This window comes from Streptopelia decaocto (genome assembly GCF_964273445.1).
Source record: "Streptopelia decaocto genome assembly, chromosome: 7".
NCBI classification, from domain to species: domain Eukaryota; kingdom Metazoa; phylum Chordata; class Aves; order Columbiformes; family Columbidae; genus Streptopelia; species Streptopelia decaocto.
The window spans coordinates 1,120,957-1,137,367 of NC_138661.1; the positions used below are offsets into that span (position 1 = coordinate 1,120,957).

Below are 16,411 nucleotides of genomic sequence, written 5' to 3' on the forward strand. Positions count from 1 at the left end.
GCGCCCCGCGCCATGGAGCACCCGGCGGGGCCCGAGCGGCGCCTCCCGCCCTGCCCCGGGCCCGCTCCCCAGCCCCCCGGGCGGCCGGCGGGGCAGGAGGGCGACTCCGCCGCCGCCGAGCTGCCGTGGGGGCCGCGGCCGGCGCTGTGTGGAGCGGCCCCGCGCGGGCGGCGCCGCCTGCCCAGCCGCCCCGTCCGCCCGCCCGCCGCCCCGCTGCGCGCCCTCACGCCGCCCCCCGCCCGGCGCGGCCCCGGGGAGCTCTCCCGCAGCCCGGCCTGGCAGCGGCGGGAGGAGGAGGCCGGCGCCGAGCCCTTCCCGCGGCCGCCCGGGGAGGACGCGCCGCCCCCCGCCCAGCCCGGCGGCACCGGCCCGAAGTTCGGGCTGCTGCCGCCGGAGCTGCACGCCCGCCTGCTGGACCAGGAGGATTACCGGAGCCGCACGCAGGCCGTGGAGGAGCTGAAGAGGGTGGTCGGAGCCGCCAGCCAGGCCGCTGTGAGCTCCGCGCCTGCCCCCGGCGTCCTGGGGCTCATCGGCCTCCTCTGCGCCCTCCTGGACGACTCCAACTTCACGGTGGTGCTGGGGGCGCTGGAGGTGATCCACCTGCTGGCCCTGCGCCTGGGCGACCGCGTCCAGGCCTTCCTCACGCCGCTGGTGTCGGCTGCTGCGAAAGTGCTGGGGGACAACAAGCTGGCCGTGCGGCGCGAGTACAACCGCCTGCTGCTGCGGCTGATGCGGGCGGCGGGGCCGCAGCCCGTGCTGCGCCTGCTGCTGCAGCGCGAGTACCTGCAGCACAAGAACTCCAAGGTCCGCGAGGAGGTGGTCAACATCTGCATCGTGGCTCTCCTCACCTACCCGGGCGAGGAGCTGGACTTGGCCAAGCTGGCGTTCGGGCTGGCTCCAGCGCTGCTGGACGGCAAGCGCAGGGTCCGGCACGCTGCCATGGAAGCGTTCGCTGTGCTGGCGTCTTCCATGGGGCCGGGCAAAACCGCCCTTCTCTTCAAGGCGGTGGATGCCGTGGAACTGGAGGAGAACGGGGACGGTGTGATGCACGCGGTGCAGGCTAGGCTGGCCAGAAAGACCTTGCCCAAGCTGGTAGACCAAGGCTTTGTAGAGTACGCTGTGCCCTTGCCATCATCTGGTCACAACAGGGGCTCGTGTTTGCCCCCCGGAGCAGATACAGACTGGTTGTTGATGGGCAGCAGGACTCAGAGCGCACACAGTTACTGCGGGTACCGCGTGCAGGACGATGCTGTGCCCAACTCCAGCTCCCACGGCGCGTGTGCCAATGAGGGAATAAGTCCAAGAAGAGTCCTGAGTGCGGGTAAAGGAAAAAACAAGCTGCCTTGGGAAAATGAGCAGGCTGGAGACGGGGAAGGCGGAGCAGGAGTCAAGGTGCCTCTCACAAGGAGTGTGGAGCAGGTAGGTATTTGTAGCTCACTGGGCTTGTTTATTCTAAGGCATGCTCTAAAGAGAGATTTGAAAGTTGCCAAAGGCTTATTAAATTACAGGTATTTGTGAAGTATGGCTGATACTGCTAGTACTTTATGTGCAGGGGTCTCAATGTGTATGTCAATCTGGGAAGGCAGATTTGAGGACACCTTATGTCAGATTTAACACCACAGGAACCAGACAACATATCACTTATTAAAAAAAAATCTTTATTTTTCGGTTACCTGGACTCAATGAGGCACTTGTCACATCTGGCCCTAGTGGCCCGTCCCTGACAATGGCTGGCCAAAATCCAGGGAATGCATGCAGAAGTGGGGAAAGGGCTTCTGTTGTACATTTGTGTTTGAGAGTACCTGGTGGACCGTGAGGGGTTTCCTGAACACAAAAGCTGTTTGGTTCCGCTCAGGGAAGGCAGAGCTCTGGGAGGCAGAGCTGTGGAGCGAGGCTGAGCCAGCGCTGCTTGGCAGCGTGCTGACCTGTAGAAAAACCTGGGGGCTGCCAAGTGTCTGTGTGGCTCTTGATCCTCAGTCTGGTTTGACTGGGAAAGTGTAGGAAACAGCAGTTCTGATTTTCCCACTTGCTGACCATGTTGGCAGCTGCAAAGGGAAGGAACCTTTGGGGAGGTGTTCAGGTCCTTTTTGTGTTGGCAGTGTCCTGTTCTGGGACACGTTTTGTAAACCATCCACGTGTTTAAGACCTGAGGGTGCAGCTGCCTGTGTGGTTGTGGTTTTTGGTGGGTCTTGTTTTGTCTTTAACTGGACATGTTTTAAATTTATCACAACTTGATCTCCAGTGAGTGAGTTTAAGGCAGTGGATCTATTCAGAGCAGACTTCCTCACTACCACCTTTGCGTGTTCAGAATTTCTCTCTTAGTTTCTAAGTAACTTGTTCCTGGATGGGATGAGGCCGTGAACAGTGCTGCTTTGTGACGGCTAGTTTTTAATAACGTCTCCTAATGAGAAGAAACATGAGTTAATGCTACTGTAGTGTAAAGTCCCTAAGTTTGTATGTATACTTGCACACACACAAGCTCGTTCCCTTTGTTGGTGCAGGTATTGGCTTTACTGAGACTCCTGAAGAGACCTGCATCTTTCTGAGTTGATGAATCAGGCAACTAAGTTCCCTTGGGTTATCTACAGAGCAAATAGGGTGTGGGCAACAAGTTATGTAGCAAACACCTCTCGAGCAAGGTTTTTCTTTTTGAGCCGGCTTTTCGGTGTTGGCCAACACACCTCGTGGCAGTAAGAGTGGGTTGGCCGCATTCTGCAGCACGCTGTGCTGAGCTCTGGGCTGCGTGCTGCTGCAAACAAAAAGCAACCAGCACACACCAAAACCGGCTGGCGGAAGGGCCTCTGCTTCAACCAGCCCTTTCTGGAGGTCACAACTGCTGTGGAACTTGTTCTTTTTTAAATTATTATTATTATTTTCAATCTTTTCGTACATGTGGTTGTATTTATTCCTGTAAATTGGGAGGAGTGGCCAAATTTCCCATCTCTGGAGCAAGTGAAAGAAATAATTTATGGTTTCTGTTTTACTGCATACATAAAGTGCACTTACAAATGCACTTACAAAGTTAAATTTGACCTGGAGAAATAGCTACATGTTCATGGCTTCAGGTCAGTGATAGTGAGGTACTTGGTTTACTAAGGAACATCCTTGATACCACTATGATAAATGTGGTTTTGTATGTGTATTTTTATGTGTAGCATGAACTTCATGGGTGTAAATGCCCCCATGTAATATTGGGATGCAAACCAACCCAGCTGTCAGGTATCTGTGTGACTGAATCCCTGTGGGATGACAAGTTTTCTTCTTTTCTCCTTGCAAGACTTTGCCATAACATCACGCAAATACTTCAAGTTTAAATGGATGTTTTCCTTTCCTGATTGTCTTTATTTTTACATCCCTGTGTATTATGCTGAATATTTAACTTCTTTCCTACTCATGAACAGATGTAGAACTTGCATTTGCGCCATCTGTGTTTGCAGAATGAGAACAGAATCCGTTTCAGCCTTTGTTGGGTGGAACAGTGTTGTGAGCAGGACTGTGTGTGGCGATGGGCGCAGGTTCCTTTCCTGAGTCTCTTTTCCTTGCTGCTCTGCAGGGACTCGGGCTGTGACATTAACCAGTCTTGCTTTTCCTTTGCTGCTGCCACGTACTATACCATAGGTAGCAATGAAATTACTTCTGCAGGGAGGAAATCCCATCTGTCATGTCCTGTATTTATTCCTATTTAATAAGAACTAAATTTTTTGCACTAATGACTGTTTTTCTGAGACAACCTGTGCCTCCTAGAGATTCCATTTGCCTCTGTCTCTTCCCTCTGCCTTCTGACCCGCTGTGTTTGCCTCTCACTTCCATTTTACATTGTTTTCTTGCGTATTTAAGTTGGTAGAAAGCAGATCGGTAGCTTTGAGGTGTCAGAATTTGAAGACTTCATAAGCTGCGCTCTGCCAAGGGAAACACGTAATGCTCCTTTCGCACTCTTGAAACATGTCCGAATAACCAGAAACCTCCAGAATTCATTTCATATTGCAGTATAACTCCACGTAGCTTTTTGTTTATGTGCAGGTAGGTACTGACAGGACTAACATGTGAGGTCACGTTTGATAGGATTTGAAAGCTGCCCGTTTTAACTCGGATGTAGATGAACACAGCGCTGAATTACACCTGCATTATCACCAGGTTGCTTTAGTGGTATCGGTTCGCCTGAACACTGTGAACAGTGTCAAGAGCGCTGTTCCAGTCGATACGAAGACGCACCTGAAGGCTGATACAGCACAGCAGCTGATACTTCGCGTTCAGTGGGTTTCAAAAATGTGGTTGGGTCCATGTGCAAATTCAAGCTGTTTCTTTGCTGAGTGTACGGCTGGCAGACATAAGGCTTTACAATGCGTCTGAACTGGCTTTTGGGAGCTGGGTTTAAAGATTGTTGTGGGTTAAACAGCTGCCCACCTGCCGAGCTCTTTCTCAACACGTTAAGTGGAATGTAAGTTGGACCTGGCTCAAGGGGTAACTTTGCCTCTCTGAACAGTCCCCGTTTACTCTGCTCACACTGCTGAACCATTGTACATCTCCCTGCGATAGCGGTTGTTGGACTGATGCCGGTGGCACTTGTTTGTCACTCAGAAATAGTGCTGGCACTCAGTTTTTGCTTCAGCGTCTGTAAAAACTGTTTGGCTGTGCCGGGGCTCCTGTGGAAGACAGAACACAATCTAATGCGGCTCCCATGGCTTTGCCCTCGGTGAGGGAAGGAACAGCCCTGTTTACAAAGAGAAGTGTCATGGAGGTGTCTTATCAGAAGATAAGGCAGGCGCTGCTCATCATCGTGTGGAAGGGAGAAAAGAGCAGGGATTTAGTTTCCTCCCTGGTGACTGGCTGGGCAGCCCCTGCTGGGTGCAGAGCCGGTCTGTGTCAGGGGGGCACAGAGCTGTGGGCAGCCAGGGACTGATTGTTTTCAACACTTCACTGAGTCCTGTTGGCTGGACCCACGTTTACTGTAACGGGAGTTGAAACAACACGGTGGTCTGAGTATTGAAGTATTTACTGGATCGCTGTGGGCTGACAGCGTCGTTACCCTGTCCGCACATCCTGATCGTTTGTCTTGTGTCGCTGTACATCTGTCTGCAGAGGCTGTAAAGCTCCCCGGGGCAGGAGCTTTTTTTTTCTTTCTATCCGCTGTTATCCTGGGGTGTGTTTGTACCTTCAATACAAGGAGAACTGTGTTTTCACTTAAGGCACATGAATAAGCCTGGGCAGTGTTTCCTCTACTAGAAGACATTCCTTATTAACTGAAGGAGTTTGCCATAAGCTGTGTAAATAAAGCTCTTTTCTTGGGGCATTTAGCAAACAAAGTAAAGGGGAGAAAGAAGGCTAGCCCTGCATCTCCTCTCAGCTGTTTTCAGTAAGGTACATCATGCATAAAATTCGGATAGTTGACTCGTTTATATGAATGTAAAAAATTAATAATTAATTCAGACATTCCTTTGAAATGAATTTGCTTAAAAATTAACTTTTGGAGTACTTCTGGGGCTGGAAGAATGCATGAAATGAGCTTAATGTTTAAAGTTGTTTTTCTACTAGCGTTTTTAGGGTCGCGTTACGGAGCAATTGTCCAAGGCCATGTCTAGACTTTCCTGATCAGATAAGAGATGAAGTACAACATGTGTAAGTTAACGTGTACTAAACATACAGCGTCGATAAAGCACGTTCGTTGCCTCCAAGCGTCTGTCTGAAGGCAGCTCCTGTCAGCGACGTTGAACTGGGCTATTGATGACACATTTCCCTGCAGTCCCTGAGGTCCTTTGAGAGCGACTGTGTTTCGTGGCCGTGTGTAAGCTCAGGGTTGCCAGCCGTGCTGCGGGCTTGGGGTGGCTGGCATCACGGCCCCACGTGTCCCTGTGTGCCTGCGGGACATGCCGCGCTGCCGCCTACAGCTTTGCCTAATGCCCTTAGCGAGAGCCCCTAAAGCGAGAGGGGCTGGAGCTGCCCCTACCTCACCTTCCAGGCGATGCCTTTGTTCTGTGATGAGAAAGGAGTATTCTCCCCAGTAGTAACGGCAGAAGACATGGTGGGTCAACGCTGCAGGGCCTTTCTCAGGAATCCGGTAGCTCCAGCGCCTCTCCTGGAGCTGGGGAGCAGCAGGGGGAGCAGCGGGACGTCGGTCACCCGCAGCCGCCTGGCCCTGGCACTCCGGCTGGCGCGGGCTCGGACACACGGACACGGGGTTTGCTGGCAGAGACCCGGCGCTGGTGATGGGGCTCAGCGGTGCTCTGCCTGGACGGGCCCTCGGGGGTGTGCAGCGCTCACCGCTCCAAAAGCTCATTAAACAAAACTGTCTTGGTTTAATCCGTGGGTCTTACTTCCGACAACGAGTATCCTCTGGGTAAAGTGCTGGGTTGCGTGCTTCAGTGCTTTAAATACTGGGACTGAAGGCTCATGGCTTAACTCTAACTCTATGTGTAGTTTGGGGTACAAAAGCTCTTCCTAACAATCTCAGTGCCACTTCTGTAGAGCTTACGGGCTCCCCTGCTCTGCTGGAACGTGGAGAAAGCAGCTGGCTGCCCCAGCCCAGCGCACGGTGCTGGGGCGGCTGGGCCCTGCGTGCGCGCCTGGGAACGCGCTGCGCTGCGCTGCGTGGGGAGCAGAACAGGCCCGGTCCTTCTTGCAGGATGAGAGTTACCTGTGTTTTTTCCCCATGTGCTGAGGGGCCCCATGCTGGCTGTTGAAAGCAGGGCTCTTTTGGGGGGGAGCAAGAGCTTTTGAACGTTTTGCTGAAGTTTTAACCCGTGAAGTGTTTGTGAACTACGCACATTTTCATATAACTACACTGTGTTGTTGTTCTCCATTTACATGCTGATCTGATAACCAGAAGACCTAATAGCTGGATGTTACGAAGACCTTAGTGAGTGTTGAAGTGACCTGTGAAATGAGTTTCATGGAACTCTTTGTTTTCCGCAGTGCTCAGGGGGGTTAAAGGGCTGAGGCCTGTGGGCTGGGAGCCGTGGTTTTCTGCAGGCTGGGGGAGTGTTTTGGGGTGACACCGTTCGGTGTTTGTGTGGTTGCGGGTCTCATCCCTGGGACTGTGGCGCTGGTGGCTGCGGGTGTTCGATCGGGACCTTTCGCCTTGGGCTGTCAGAACAGAGCGGCTGTCGGTGACGGGTCACTCGCGGGGCTGTGCTTTGGTAACCGAGTTCATGTTCTCATGGGTGGATTCAGGTATTTTTACAATGCTGGTGGTACCAGTGGAGTTTAAATGAAGCTGAAACCTTTTGAGAAATCCCTTTGCCAGGATCTGCTATGTACTTTGATGAAGGATCTGGCGGCCTTAGGTTTGCGTTTGTCTGCTGTCACCCTGCGTGCCAGTGTTTAGCAAATCTCTAGTTGCTCTCATAATAATATGTATAAAAGAAATGGGTTTTTATTGCCGTGGCTGGGATTGGAACAACTGAGCAAAGTTGTGCAGTCGTGTCAGCATTGTGTAATTTGCTCCTTCTGCGTATATTGTTTTGTCTGTATGGAAAACCGGGGTGTCAGTAATTTGTAGGAGTACCATTTATTCACAGACTGGAAGGTGTGTAGATTGAGAACGATGTTTTCTGGCTGGCTGGTCGCAGAAGCAGCAATGCCGAGCTCCTATCTCCGCTTTTATCCCAACGTGTAATAATGTGGAACAAACCACTTCCCCCATTTTTCTCATTTGTGAAGTAAACCTGGTGTCCTGGGGGTCCCTGGGCGATGACAAGCCAGCACAGCGCTGCTTCCTACCCATTTAATTCAGTGTGCTTACCGCACATCCAGCAATCGGAACTCGTTTCTTCTTCTTTGCAAAGCTGCGTTATTTGCAGGTCCGATCTGCTGAAGCCTTTCACACCTGCTGGGCTCCTGCTGCCGCCTCCCGTTAAAAACGAATCTTCGTTATTTGGAAAGGACCTGATGCTTTTGTGGAAACTCTTCAAGTTTTTTGTCTATGTTCCATAACCATAAAAATTTCTATATTTAAGATATTATGTGACCAAGCAAATGTCATAATGATTTAAAAACAATTAGAGTGTGCTCATAGCCGTGCTGCTCATCTCATGACTGTGCTGCTTCAGGTTTGGAGTTCTGGCCACGCTTTGTTTTGTGAACCCCCTTGAAAATATGAAACATGAAACGAAAGCCCATCAGGATACGAAGTGAAAGCCCATCAGGATACGAAGTGAAAGCCCATCAGGATACGAAATGAAAGCCCATCGGGATACGAAACGAAAGCCCATCGGGATACGAAACGAAAGCCCATCAGGATACGAAATGAAAGCCCATCAGGATACGAAATGAAAGCCCATCAAGATACAAAATGAAAGCCCATCAGGATATGAGCTCGGAGCACTTGGCTGCGGTCGGTTTGACCAGTGGCTGGGCTCCCAAGCGTGGTGCCCTGTCCGGGAGCCGCGGGCAGCGCCGGGTCCCGCTGGGGGTGCCCGGTTTGCACCCGCCTGGGCTGGGAATGCAGGAGGTGATTGAATCGCACTGGTGGAACTGCAGTGTCACGGTGCAACAGCTTTAGTGAAGCTCCCTGTTTGAGAATCTGTCTTTATGGTGAACTGAGATGTTCAGTGAAATTAAAAAGTGCATGTTTCTATAAATGAATGCGCTGTGTATGTGTCAGATCCAAACTCCCCGCTCGCACAAGCGCTCTATTGAGTAAAGGAGGGTTTTAGGCTTGACTTTATGCTGTTCTTTCCAGTACTGGATAAATATTTCCATTTCTGTTCTGGCTTCTCTTTCGGGCTCAGTGCAAAGTTTTGTCTGTGAAAGGGGAGAGCAGAGTTAAAATAGCCCGGTAATGATTGACATTACTGATTTTGCTATTTCAATCAGAAAACAAGAAACCTTTATTTAAAGCATGATCTTTTCTTTGCTAAATACTTATGTTGTTCAGATTTTTCCTTTAGCTATAGCTGGTTCTCATTACAAGATGCCGACACTACCAAACACAGCGTTTAGACTCAATCAGAGCTGCTTGTTTCACACCTCGGGAAGCCATTGGCTGTTTAAATGTTTATGGCTTAATGTACATCGCTCAAGATGTTAATGTAATTTTTGTTGCTTTTTCTTTTCCTTCAGTGTGAATAGTGTCAGCCTGTATTAGGGTGAGAACTGGAAAGGAATTAAAATGCTTTATAATGCTTAAATGCCGAATCCCACTTGGTTCTGTGGGTGGGCTGCGGCTCACGGACACACTCTTGCTTTTTGTTGTCGAAGTGATAGGGAAAAAGACCCTTTATTTTCTATCAATTGTCTTGAACATATCGACAGTGGTTTGTGTAGCTGTATTGCAAAGAAAGGCGGGTGTGGGCTGTGCTGGATGGCAACGTGAGGCGGGTAGTTCTGTTTGTGCGGGAAGGGCTGTGCGTTGGTTTCACACACCTGAATGTTCCTGTGTTCTCCTTTCCCCGCAGTTCTCTACGTGCGGTGATCTCCTCCACCCTGCGAAGCCGCGGCCGTCTCAGGGAGCGCCGCTCGGCGACCAGCTCCTTGGCAGCAGAAAAAGAGCTTCGAGGAGCTTCCTTCCGAACTGTGTGGATGTGAACTGGGAGCATCCCTCTGTTTGCGCTGGTAAGTCACAGCACGGAAAAGCCTTCGATCTGCTGTCTGCAAAACGCTTTTAGAAGAACCCGAGTGTGAATTTGTAGCTTCATGAACACAATTTATCATGTCTTGATTATTTGTTTTGTTATTGATTTTCATTAGCACAAAGAGCTGACTGCTGGGCGCAGGAGCAGCTGTTTGCCACTCTTGCTGTGTGCGCACACGTTTTCGTCATTTCACACAGACCCAGGGGAGTTTATAGATCAGCTCTTTTTGCAGACAGCGAGACCAGAAAGAAATAGTGTGGTTATGTGACCAGTGTGTTGGAGGAAAGGACTCTGGCTGGACTTGTATCCTGAGATACGGAGCTGCCTGCTGCTTCTGCAGGGTTAGGATCAGCAACAGAGGAATTCGGACCATGTTCTTTCACACCGTAAAATACAGATAAAGCAGCAAATTAAATTAAAAGGAGACACAGAATTGTGCTGACTTTAGAGCAGGAATACGTTGCTGGCTGCAGTAGCAGTTAGTATCTGAACAGGATGCTGTCATGGCATTGTTGGCAGGGTATGAAACACCAAACTGTAAACCAGGCAGCGTGTTGGGAAGGTCGTGTTTCTGCAGGTGGGCTGTTCAGAAGAGCAATCGGTGCGTGGCTCTTGTAGCTTTGCACGTTTTCTCTTGTTGCTTTGCGTAAGCAGCTGCGGTGCAAAGCTGTCCCAAGAGTAAGCTCTGAAGGTTGTTTTAAAGGTTAAAAATGTTTTGATGCTTTTGCAAACCGCGTCTGTAGAAGAGCGCAGGGGTAGCGCTCCACTTCATTTGCGCTGGCAGTGAGACTCAGTGATTTGTTTCAATAGCCGAAAGGCACGTGAAGGGACCGGGCAGGCCCGGGCCTGACTCGTCCCTGCCCGCGGCGGCTCTGCTCTCGGCTTTGCCGACACGCGCCAGCGTTCCTCACCGCGCTAAAGAAACTCGCTGTGTTCTGGGGCTCTGAGGCCTTGTCTTCCCTCTGTTGTCACATCTTAAATGAGAGAGCAGCTCTGGGTTTTCCTTTGGACCCCCTGCAGTTCTCAGTTGGAGAAGAGCCCTGGAAGAACAACCAGCCGTTTTTCCAGCTTGTGCCCATGAACAGTGTTGTGAGGTTGCTTGGAAACTCCTGAATTAAATACTTTGAAAGTAGTTATATCTGACACTGGAAGTTAGATAAAGAGTCTCAATTCACTATTAAATATTATGGTGTATTTTTTGTCGAATATCATCTGTGAAGTATTTGTGTAGTTATTTCTGTGTTTCTCTCGGAAGGTGCTCTGGGCTCTCATCAGCCACAGGTTTCAGGGAGATGCGGAGCCCTCGGATACACACAGACACGCGGGAGGAGTGGGAGTGTGGACAGTTTACAGCTTTTAGGATTAAATAACTGTCAGCAAGACAAAGGTATGTGGATTCTGACTCTATCATGAGTCAGTGCATGTTACTTTGGAAATGCCTCTATTTCTATGCTGCCTTAAGAAATAAAAACTATGACTAAAAGGTTGTTCAGCCCCTGTTCAGCCAGATTTGTACTTCCCTCCTGTTTGTGGTTATGAGTTTGCAACCCACACGTTTGGTATCTGACTCTGTATTATGTAAAAGGTGGTGTGTAACAGAACCTGAACAAACTGATTTGGAGAGTTCTGTTACTGTCACCAGTCAGGTACCAGCAAGTTGGAGCCTCATCCCCCGGGACGGTGAACGTCCCTCTGGGGTCCCCGCGAGGTGTGGGCACAGGCCGGTGTTGGTGCACGGAAAGCTTCTCATCCTCATACCGTTGCTTTAATTCCTGGGCCCTGTGTGCAGCCCTCAGCAGACAGGTACCGGGGCGCTGCCGGGCCGGCCGGTTCGTGCTGCTGGGTTCAAAATCGGGCTGCGGATTCGGTTGAGTGAGGAACGATGCGATTTGCAAAGCGCAGTTAGCTGATGTGTCTGTTTGCTGACCTTTGGTTGCGACTGTCTATAGACGCTGTATTATTTCATTGTACATTATTGTAAGCGCCATCAAAGAGGCTACTTACAGCAAATACTGTTTTCATTCTCTTTGCTCAGTTTGTGCCAGCCTAAATTTTTCCAGCAAGTCCCAGAGAAGCGTTTGCAATCATGCGGAGCCCACGGGGTCCCTGCAGGGTCCCAGCGCCCCCCAGGGCACCTTCACGCTGCCGTCCCGCGCCCTGCGCTCCCCCCGGCACAGCCCCAAGCGCCTCTCCCCGCCGGCCCGCTCCCCAAACAGGCCCCAGGAGAACGGCCTGAGCTTCTCCAGCTCCTGGCCGCTCAAGAGCTTCGAGGGGCTGCCCAAGCCCAGCGCACCCAAGCACCTTCTCGCTCAAAAGCCGGCAGACAGCACAGGTAGGAGTGACTTCAAGAGAGGAAAACGGATTTCAGGTTTGCATCGTGGGTGGTTTCAAGCAGTGGCAAATAAATGGGGAATTATGCAATGCCCGAATTTCTGTTAGAAACTGAGGGTTTTATAGCTGCTCTAGTCTCGTCACATCACCAGAGGCTTCTTTTAGAAAGGGAAGTCTTTGTATTTCAGTGGATTCAAATACTGGCATGTTTTGTTCCTTTCGTCTTCTAAATATGTGAGATAATATGCACCTGTTCTGCTTTTCTTAAAGGCTTTATTCAAATCTGCTCCTACTCAGCCAAACAAAACACATTTACAATAGGAACTAAAATTGCGTGCCTAAGCATGTTTTTCCGTTCTCACCTCGTTGTAAAAGGAGCTTTCGGGTGTGACACAGAAACGAGACGTGAAGTCCGTAGCGGTGAGCCCAGGGCTGAGGTGCGTTTGTCCCCCGCAGGGCAGGACCCGCGGGACGCGCGCTCCGGCCTGCAGCCGCGGCCCGGCCTGCTGGGGCACCGCGGGCTGAGCGCCGCCAGGCCCGTGCCCCCCATCCCGCGCCTCGCCAGCCCCCTGCCCGACAGGATGCGGCTCGTTGTCACCGCGCGGAGGAGCGAGGAGTGCGAGGACGTGTGGCTGAGCGACGTGGACGGGAAGCTTGCGGCCCATCTGGCAGAGCTGAACGTCGATGACGAGGAAGTGGACCAAGAAGAGGTTGGTTTAAATGTGACATAACGCACTTCTCACCGTTCATAAATTGTATCTTTCTGAACTAGTGTCAGGAGATAATGTTTCTGACTTTAATTGTGTGGCACTGTCGTCAGTACAGGAGGTTTCAATGAGGTCATAGAATCCCAGGTTGGAAGGGACCACAAGGATCACCTAATCCAGCCTTTCTTGGCAAAGCCCAGTCTAGACAAGCTGGCCCAGTGTCCGGTGCTGGAGAACCCCCCACCTCCCCGGGGAGGCGATTCCGATGGCTGGTTGTTCTCATGGAGAAGAACCCCCCTCTGTGTCCAGCCCTTGGGTGTCTGACAGAAAAGCCGATGGTGAATCACACTTCCCGAGTTTGTTCCAGGCATCTTGATTTCCCACGTTTTCCTCCAAGTTCAAGTTGTGATGTTCTCAGTTGCCGTAGTACAAAGGCAGAACTCTGGACCTTTACGCAGCTTCTGTTTGCATTGCATTGACCTAATTTTAAATTTCACAGCAGATTTAAGTGATAATCCTTTCTTCAGTTATAACTAAGGGCCCGAAATAGCAAATAACTTCCATGATGAAGGTTAATTTGGCTCAGCCCAGGAGTTTCCTCAGCATCCCGGCCTTGCTGCAGCGGGCTGTCCTGATACCCGCGCCCTGTGACCCAGCTCTTGGAATTCAGCCCTTGTTTTGTGGAGTGAGGACTGATGTGGAGCTGGGTGAGGGGGTGTCCCCTGCGGCTGGTCGTGTGGCACAGGCACGTTGGGCATTGGGCTTGGCAGGTCAGCACCCTCCTGGACCTGGAAACACACTGGTCATTATGTGTATTCAGTATGTGCCACTCAAGCCATGACACAGAAAATACTTAATACCACTGGATTATTTCCAGGGGCGGTGGGGAGTTGGAACTGTATCCACACTACCCTCACCAGCACCAATCAAAACCATTGCAGCGTAGGTCCGATGGTGTGATCTTCCCCACATGATCCCATGCAGCGCATCCTTAGTTCTGTCACGGTTCACAGAAGTTGTTTGCATCTCAAATCCTGTCTCTCATCTCTGCGGGTCTGAGAGCAGTTGCTGTTGCACTGAGTGGCTTTGCCCGCCTGTCTCCATCTTCTGCCCTCCGGTCGGTGCTGAACGGAACGTGAGGTGGGAAACAGACAGAAGAATTTGTTGTAGTTCACACATGTTCAGCAAGAAGAGGAAAGGCTGTGCAGCAGCACGGAGCTCTGGTCATTACAGATTTTCCTGCCTGTTTGGGTAGGAGCTCTGCTTTCCGGGCGCGGTTTTCAGGATCCACTGCTGCATGTTTTGCAGCTTCGTGCGGTTCTGTTGTGGAAAGCCTGAGGTCCCAGATGTGTGCACTACCAGCCATCATACCCTCCTTTAGTTCATTAAGAAAGAAAAGAGCAGCTGAAGGATTTTTGCAGGAATCTGTTCTTGTGTTTTGCAGAGTGAAGCCAGGATACAGTGTCGCTGTGCATTTGCATTGACCTGCAGGGTAATTATTCTTGTGAAGTAAAGCAAGGAAAGGGATCATTATAATATTGCATAACCCACGTGGAGTCACGTGCGCTGGCTCCAGTGAATTGAACTGCACTCTCAGAAACGTACCTTCTTTTGCTTAAGGAAGGTTTTTTCCTATGCAGTGAATAAAACGTGTCGTTTTGTTTCAAACCCCATCCAGATGCAGAACTCCCTCAGGTCCGTACGGAACAGCGCAGCGAAGAAGAGGGCGAAGCTCAGCAGCAGCGTGTCCGACCTGGAGAGCCCCGACTCTGCCGCCAGGCTGGAGGTGTCGGCGGGTTCCCCGTCCCGCAGCCCGAGCGGCGTGTGCAGCCCGAGCGGCGTGTGCAGCCCGGGCTCGCTCGCCTCCCCCGAGCCCCAGGGCCCCCGCGGCAGACCCACGTGAGTGCCCGTGTTCTATCAGATTGCTTAAGGGCTTGGCCTTTGGCTTCCTATCTAAAAATAAATCGCTCTGTACAGTAGCTGCTTAATTATATTAGTGTAGTTTGTGCTGGCTTTGCAATCGAAAGAGATCCCTGGTGCAGCCGTAAGAACCCAGCGCACTACACACTGCATTAAGACTTTATCCTCCCACAGAAGGTGTGTGAACCACAGCCTAGAGAAATTAGTAAGAAAAAGAATGAGCTCAGAGGAAGGATCAGGTTTGCTTATTATAGCCTGGAAACTGAAGAAGAGATGGTTTGGGTTTTTTGCCATAAGAGGAAGACAATGTAGGTGTTCCTTACTGTGAATCATGGACTGTTTCATTTTATTACTAACAATTGTTAATTTAAAATGCCTTTGCAGAGATTTAGATGGGCTCTGACTAGGGTATATCGTTGTTCCTATGAAAATTCGTTGTATGTTTTAACAGGTCAGACACCTTTCCGCTGCTGGGCAGCAAACCCCAGCCTGCAAGGGCATCTTCTGTGAGAGCCAGAGACCCACACGCGGCAGAATGCAGCTCCGGCACAGGTATTGCCCGGTGCTTTCCAGGGTATGTCCTGCTTCACTGAGGCAGCAGAATGGTCACCTCACGCGTCTGTTCTTGTTCAATGAGCTCATGTCCCTTCAGTGCTTAAAAAAAGGTACTTGCTGGAGCCTGTTTGGTCAAATTGGGCTTATAGTGTGGTACTAGAGGTGGGAAGGAACTCCAGGGTTTCTGTCTTTCTGTGTCAGGATGAAATGTGTTAATGCAGATGCGACCTGTGAGTGTGTGCAGCTCAGAATCAGGGCAGGATTGAGTGAGAATTCACTGGACACCAGCTGGGTAAGAGCAGGAAGGGTCCAAACGTTGCCAGCAGTTCATTTCTTGGTAGGAAATGGAAGTGCTGCTGTTGTGTTTTACACCCACACTGAAGTACAGGTAACTACAGATTTCTGTAACGGGCAGGAACTGATTGTTCTTGCTTATGTTTAATTGATTTTGATTCAGCTGGATGGAGGAAAGGGGCTGCGGCAGCCGTGTCCACCCAGGTACCTGCTGGTTCCTTTCCCCGAGCCCTGCTCTCCTGCAGCCTCTTGCAGCTTCTTGCAGCCTCAGCCCTGCATTTATTCCCGAAAGTTTACCAAATGGAGTTCAGTTGAAGCTGGAGGGCATCTTACTGCTCTGAATTTGCAAAGCCATCACATTGAAAAATGAACAGTTGCTACTGAGACTCATGATCTTTTTTCAGGAGTTGAACTTGCTGCTCCTCATCTCAGCTCAGGCCACTTTCCTCAGGATGAATTAGCAAACAGGCTTGTCAAGGAACAGCATAAATTAGGAAGCAAGTACTGCACGTACATAGTAATTCATGTTGCGGTTAAGCATTTTGCATTCATTGTATGAAAAGAACTTGTGTGAGCAGTTGACCTTCAGTGCAAAATGCTGAGCAGCACATTGACTTTGCCCACTGAGCCGGTTAATCACGGTGTTGTGGGAGAGCTGGCAGGCTGCTGCGGGAGCACACGTGTGAACTCATGGTGTGTGTGCACTAACCGGCAAAGAAAAGCCTTTTGCTCCTGCTTCTGGCTGCACTTGGCCCCTCACACCGGTCAGATCTCAACATCTCTGGATTTTCAGACTTACAGAACTTATAAAAATCAGTTTGCTATTTAACCACTCACATCAGCTGAAAGTTTTACTTCTAGCACTGAACATAAATCCCCTTTGCTGCTGTTTGTATTTGAAAGGCTTTACACTAAAAAATGATTGTCCAAGCGTTGGGTTAGATGTTCAGCTTGGGCTCACCTGCGGCTGAAAGCTTCTGCCTGTGAAAAACGAACAGAACCTCAGCATCTCTTGAAACACCCAGCTTTCTGAAA

General features: G+C 50.7%; 1 protein-coding gene across 1 annotated transcript in view; it reads left to right on the forward strand.

The window, feature by feature from the left end:
* Window positions 1-16,411, forward strand: part of TOGARAM1 (TOG array regulator of axonemal microtubules 1) — a gene marked incomplete at its 5' end in the record, with an annotated part of 33,734 nt that overhangs the window by 660 nt on the left and 16,663 nt on the right. The window contains 8 exon segments of the mRNA XM_082058339.1: window positions 2-1,419; window positions 9,393-9,549; window positions 10,825-10,956; window positions 11,605-11,901; window positions 12,357-12,610; window positions 14,286-14,506; window positions 14,979-15,079; window positions 15,781-15,873. Coding sequence (XP_081914465.1) covers window positions 2-1,419; window positions 9,393-9,549; window positions 10,825-10,956; window positions 11,605-11,901; window positions 12,357-12,610; window positions 14,286-14,506; window positions 14,979-15,079; window positions 15,781-15,873 — 2,673 coding nt within the window.